At 43.6% G+C, this 6,000-nt stretch overlaps 1 protein-coding gene across 1 annotated transcript; it reads right to left on the bottom strand.

Annotated features, from left to right (window-relative positions):
• Window positions 1-733: 733 nt before the first annotated feature.
• LOC136686037 (homeobox protein Hox-B9a) lies at window positions 734-4,950 on the bottom strand. Its single transcript, XM_066659513.1, has 2 exons — window positions 4,364-4,950; window positions 734-969 (listed from the first exon to the last, which is right to left on the bottom strand). Exons 1-2 carry the CDS (start codon window positions 4,881-4,883, stop codon window positions 734-736), a joined length of 756 nt encoding a protein of 251 aa, XP_066515610.1. The 5' UTR covers window positions 4,884-4,950.
• Between the last annotated feature and the right edge of the window lie 1,050 nt (window positions 4,951-6,000).

Genomic DNA, 6,000 nt, shown 5'->3' with positions numbered 1-6,000 from the left:
TAACCTTATTTGGGCTCTAAGGAAAAACAAAATTAGACCTAAACATGCACGGCCAAAACATCATTCTTAGTTTCATTCCAGTATTAAGACTTTCAAAGAAAATAATGAAATGTAACGTGGGCTAGCCTCTTAACCACAAATTACCTGAATATTTGTTCCATAAATGGCACTGATTAGACGGCTTTCACTGATGTGGGGATTTCATTATGTATTGAGTAAAAATTAGTAATAATATTAATATTAATAATAATAATAATTATTATAATGCCGCATTTGGGTAAAGGCATAAGCGGTAACCATTCCACAGCCAAAATAACACATTTACAGTCAGGGATTAAAAATAACAATGTCTATTTTGCATTTTTATAAGTAAAAATACAAGTAGCTGTAGAAATAGTTCCGTTAAGATGGAATGGTAGAAACAAACAACAGTGAGTAAATTATGCATAACATAGGTTCATTTTGCCAGTCACGTAATGACAAGAGTTTTGCTTTCTAGCAAATGTAGCCTCATATAAAGAACCCATAGGAAGAATATTTATGAGTAAAGTATTCTCTTTGCCAGCATCTTTTTTTTTTTTTTTTTTTTTTTTTTTCTTTTAATGGGGCGGAAGTAATAATATATAAACATAGGCTACAAACACCTCCTATCACACCACAGTCCAGAGGTAAGAATAATTTTGATAAAGGGGGTGGATAGAGACTGGGCGTAGCTTCTGTTTTTGTTTTGCCCTCATTCCTTGGACTGGTCCTTATTCATTTTCTTCATTTTCATCCTTCGGTTTTGGAACCAAATCTTAACTTGCCGCTCCGTCAAGTTCAGCAAGCGTGCTACCTCGTGCCGCCGGTCTCGCGTGAGGTACATGTTGAAGAGAAATTCCTTCTCCAGTTCCAGGGTTTGATATTTGGTGTATGGACACCGCTTCTTCCTGGACGAGCGAGCGTGTAACCAGTTGGCCGAGGGGTCGTCTGAAAAAAAGGAAAACACGGTCAGGGTTTCAAAGCAGAATACCGGAACCCAAATCACCATTCCTCTAATGAAAGAAGAAAATGGAGGGTGTTGTGCGCTGCCTAAATATAAACCACAGTGGCGTCTATTTTTAGAGTTTTCAGAGAGACACCTCGGCTAAAGGTAGTGTCATATAACAATAAAACACATGGAGGGGACGAACCACTGGAGACGTACATCTGTATTTGTTGAATGACATGTTTTTATAAATGTAATTTGTCAAATAAAGACGCTGAAATGCCTTATTTATTGTATTTTACTAGTACCTTTTTCATTTGTTGTTGTTAACCACTCTGAATTAAAAAGAAAATAACATCTTTCATCCGCCATATTTGAATTATGTTATGAACTCTAATCATTGGGTTACATTTATCAGATAAACTATTACTGTGTATTAAAATGAGCAGAATTGAGGACTATCTTCACGACACCACACAAAAATGCCATTTAACCAGAGGTCCCCAAATTTTGCACTCGATTGTACACCCATTATTACAGTCTCGCACCACACATGCAATTCCACAGTGGCCCTGTCAGCCTTTTTGTGTCTTGAACATTCCTAATGACTAGCAGATCTCCCTGCTCTTATGTAAGGCCTCAGAACTCACATTAATGGTACATTAGGGTGTTGGCCGAGCAGTGTTCGGACATGATGAGTCCAGGAAAAAGACCGGTGTGTTCTCACCGTGAACACCGCTTCATATAAGAAAGCAACTAATGTCACCTCCGGCACGGCGTTCGAATTATGGCGTTGTCACCCCGCTCTCCTCACCCCACAACAGCTCAGCCAAAGTGGAATGCGTTCTAAACCGCGCGCGCTAGTGACGTTATATTATCTCCTTTTAGGGAGAAATGTGGAGAGAAATATGACGGAGGAGCTTCTCTAACGAGGCTCGTTCTCCCTTAGTGGCTTCCTTGGGAATGCAGATGGGAGTTCAGAAATGTTTCCACTCAGTTGCCTTTGGGATAAGAAATATTAGGATACAGTATCTCTGGCTCTGCTAGCCTAGCAGCTCGGAATTTCCTCTATATACTGGAAACGGAAGACGTAGAAAAAGCTTTCGAGGCTGCCTTTATTTTTAAATTGTAAACAAAATGTGGCATCCTTGTTTAAATAGAGTTAACTGTGTATAATAACAACGATTCAACAAAGAAGCGCTTCTGTACATTTTAGTGTCCAGTTACACACAAGGTCCGGCCTGTGCTGAAGCTGTGAACACGCTACATTTTAATAAACAAAAACATGCTCTAAACCTTACAGAAATTTGACATATACGTTTTTGTAACCATGGAAACGTGTCATTTAGGAAGACCAGGGGGTGTCCAAACTTTTCCACACCACTGCATAACTAGGAAACGTCGCGTGACACGCTAGCAAATACTGGGCACATAACTCGGCCCTAGAGCTTGAGGGTCACCAACGCGCACGTTAATGGGGTTTTGAACTCTCGGGATGCGCTCGTTCTAATTCTCGCACGCGCAGAACCTCAACGGTCTCGGATATCCTACATCTCTAAAAATATATCATAGCTCTAGGTCCAGTAATTCATGCATGTGTCAGTCAGACAGGCCTCGCAGACACGTCTGAGATATGTGGAGTCTGCCTTTCCACATTCTGACTTAGGACACAGTTCCGAGACGTCTAACAATAATCACTAAAAGGCCGCCCAGTGCAATCCATTAGGTGAAATGAGAGAGAGAGGGAGAAGCGAAAAAATCAACAACACATTGAGAGTTTACAGCCTCGTTTATGGCAACGCCTCTTGACAATAGCATCGTATTGTTTTGGCTGAAAATGGGGGGTTTGATATTAGGAAGCGCGTTATTACATTTCCGTGCGTTTAGATTGCGTCGTTTTTCATCCCGACCTTTTTGCACCACACACGTCCCAGGGAGCCCACATACAACAATTAATGGATATGTTGGCTTCACTTGTAACTTAATAAACTTGGGGGGCAATAACTTTCTTTTTCTTTCTCATGGGCAGCCGCGAGCACAAAGTGGGCCATGTAATTCCTAACTTCATTGCTCTTTCTTACAGTTTATACTGGAACGCCGCCCAGGGCAGCACAATGGGGATTTCTGTCGCGCACCATTCCATTAGTGTTTGTGTGTTGATCGAGTCTACTTCACGAATTAAAATCAATGTCCGCTCCACGTCAGTCCGCCCAAATCGAAAACGGCCGTTTGTCAAGACACATGCCCTAGTCGAGGAAGAGTTAAAGCATATTTTCAGCGTGTTGGGATCTCGGCAGAAGCCCGGGCTGCGTATTTCTCTCTACTGTCCCTTCTCTATGGGAGCAACCATGAATAAGTGCCAGTACAGCACAGCTTGATGAATCATCTTTGCTCATACTACGCGGGATGGAAAGCTCTCGTTCTCTGGAGACACAGAGGGAGAGAGAGGGAGAAAGTCTTGTGCAGAAAAAAAACGAGAAAGCAATGACTAACATCCGGACACCTAGCAATGCATATTTACTAGTTTACTAGCGCTAGGCAGTATTACATTTCACGGAGATACGGGTTCTCAAAGCCACGTTATCATCTGTCCTCAGCACTGAGTATTAGTGTTGTTATTTGTGGGGGGTGGGGATGCTTGACCTCTTAACAGATACTATACTACACTTTGCTCAAGTGACACCATTTATTTATCTACATGATCTTTATTTCCCCTAAACGACGCGTTTTTAATCCAAACACAACCATGGAATTAGTGCAAAACAAAAACATAAGGAGTCAGATGGTGATTTGAGTTGTCATGCTACTGAATATAGCACACTGACAGGAAGCAGTAGACCGTTTGGTTTTGGGTGTAGAACAACAAGGTTTTCCATGTATTCTCTGTAATAAATGCACTGTAACATGTCAAAGAAGCTGGAGATAAGGCATGAGCTGTGAAATCTAAACAGTGAAGCTTCGGGGCAGTAGTCCATTGTGTACAAAATAAAAGAGGCAGCTTAAACCCATGGTACGATGAAGCTTTGTCAAACACACACACACACACACAGAGAATATGCAAATTCATCCAATTTTGATCGCAAGGTCCAAAAAAGTTGCCAAATCAACACCGTTCACTGTGTGCGTGACTGTGGAGGAAAAAAAGAAAAAGAAAAGAAAAACAGCCCCAACGAACTATAAGCTGTAGACAGCGCTGGGTCTTAAAAACCTAGAACATTGATAAAGTAGCTTAACGCTGATGTCGCCTACAAACAAAACACGCCGCTCTCCGAACTGTGCCTTTACCACCCCGGCAGAACCTGGGCTGGGTGGGGAGGCTGTGCGTTGCTTTGTTCGCCTTTTATGACAGCATTAAAAAGCTTTACAGACTCTCCACTTCCTCGTTTTATAACTTACTTTGATCTGGTCCTTCTTTGTCCTCGCTACCTTCGCAAATGTCCTTACTGTCTTCAAATCCGGAGCCGTGGCCGGAATTCACGTCCCGAGGAGCCGAGGACGACTCCAAAACGTATTCGTGCTGAGCTCCCAGTTTGGGCGGCTCGCCGAGGTGTCCCAGCAGCGGCTCCATTTTGACGTGGCTCTGGCCGGGCAGGGGTTCGGTTCTCGGGGCGCAGTCCAGCCATGTCCGGAGGTAGCGGGTGTCCGTGGAAGGCACGGGCTGCGCGGGGATGTAGGGGTGGTAGACCGCCGATAAGCCGTTGGAAGCGTGCGGACTGAAGGGACTCCACGACGAACTGAACACCGGAGGCTTGGGCTGAAAGCTGCACGAGGGGAATTCGGGATGCTCCCCGGCTCCCGGTTGTCTGGAGTTAGCGTACTGCGCATTGGAGAATCGGCCAGCAGCGCTCGGATCTTCCCCCTCATGACTTATGATGGAATCGACATAGTAGTTGCTTAGAGTTCCAGAAATGGACATTCTCGGACATTATACAACGTACGGTTCATTGAAGGGAAAAAAACATGTACCACACAGAACTGGGGCTCTCCCCCCCTTTCTCCACAATGCCGCCTTTCCACTCGTTCGCCAACAAAGTAGAGCCGGGCTGCTGTGTTGTGCGCTTCGAGCGAAATGATTGGTCAGTCTTTTTTGCGCGAGCCTGATAAAGAGTCAATGGGGCGTAAATCAATCCGCCAAGGGGCTGCGCAGGGCTCTCCTCCTCTCGCGCTATCCATATTTCCCCCTCTAAATAAACTGTCTTGTTTATGTAATATGCAAAATGGGAGTGTATCCATATATCCTCACATATCTACGAGCTGTCTGGGAAATATCCACTTAAATTATACGAGGTTTTGACGAAACGAATAAAAATCCAGGGGCTTAAGCCCGAGCCAAGCAATAGCACACAAAGATGTGAGAGAATCCGGTTTATTTCTTCGTTTTTTTACGGAACGGAGCATGTTTTATGTGTGAGAGCGTTGTAAATGCTTAGGATAACTTTGATCATAATGATCTCAGCGGAGCTCGCGCGCGGAGGCCCTACTACAGGCAGCAAGGTGCCTAAACGAAGACAAAATCATCGCTCTGTCAAGTTCATCCATCTTCTAACACGAGTTCGACCTGTTGTAACATTCTTTTGAGACATTTTACAGCCTTCGCCTCCGCTCTTTCACTGTAGACGGGTCTTATTCAAGGCGCGTGGAGATAATACCGAGTTTTACTAGGAAATTAACAGTAATTTTTCTTAACGAGTGTGTTAAACACTACTCAGCGACAATCCTCTTGTATTTATGGAAGAAACTACTTGAACTTTTTGGTCGTTTAATACCATAATAAAATACTACATCAGGCAGCTTTGATTTTTATAGACCTGATATACTGCCTGTGGCGAAGACCGTAAACGAGTCTGCCGTAGCATTCCGTGCACGCGCTCACGAGCAAAAAAAACGAAAGAAAAAAAGAGGAATCTCGCTAAGATTTAGACGCCCATGGTTTGAAATGTGGACGCTTATTTTTCCGATTTTCACAAAAGCCACTAAGGTGACGTGTGACGTCATATCTTTCTGTGAACTGCTTTCCACCTCTTGTATGACCA

This window comes from Hoplias malabaricus, unplaced genomic scaffold (assembly GCF_029633855.1).
Source record: "Hoplias malabaricus isolate fHopMal1 unplaced genomic scaffold, fHopMal1.hap1 H_2, whole genome shotgun sequence".
In the NCBI taxonomy this organism is placed as follows: Eukaryota; Metazoa; Chordata; class Actinopteri; order Characiformes; family Erythrinidae; genus Hoplias; species Hoplias malabaricus.
The sequence above is the reverse complement of the archived record's forward strand: the minus strand, read 5'-3'. Positions and strand labels throughout refer to the sequence as shown.

What these genes read in the sequence shown, in the direction of transcription:
- LOC136686037 (XM_066659513.1), bottom strand. Translation starts at nt 4,883, where the DNA reads ATGTCCATTTCTGGAACTCTAAGCAACTACTATGTCGATTCCATCATA. An exon ending in CAAAGAAGGACCAGATCAAA is followed by an intron (nt 970 to 4,363) that starts GTAAGTTATAAA and finishes CCTTTTTTTCAG; the next exon opens with ACGACCCCTCGGCCAACTGG.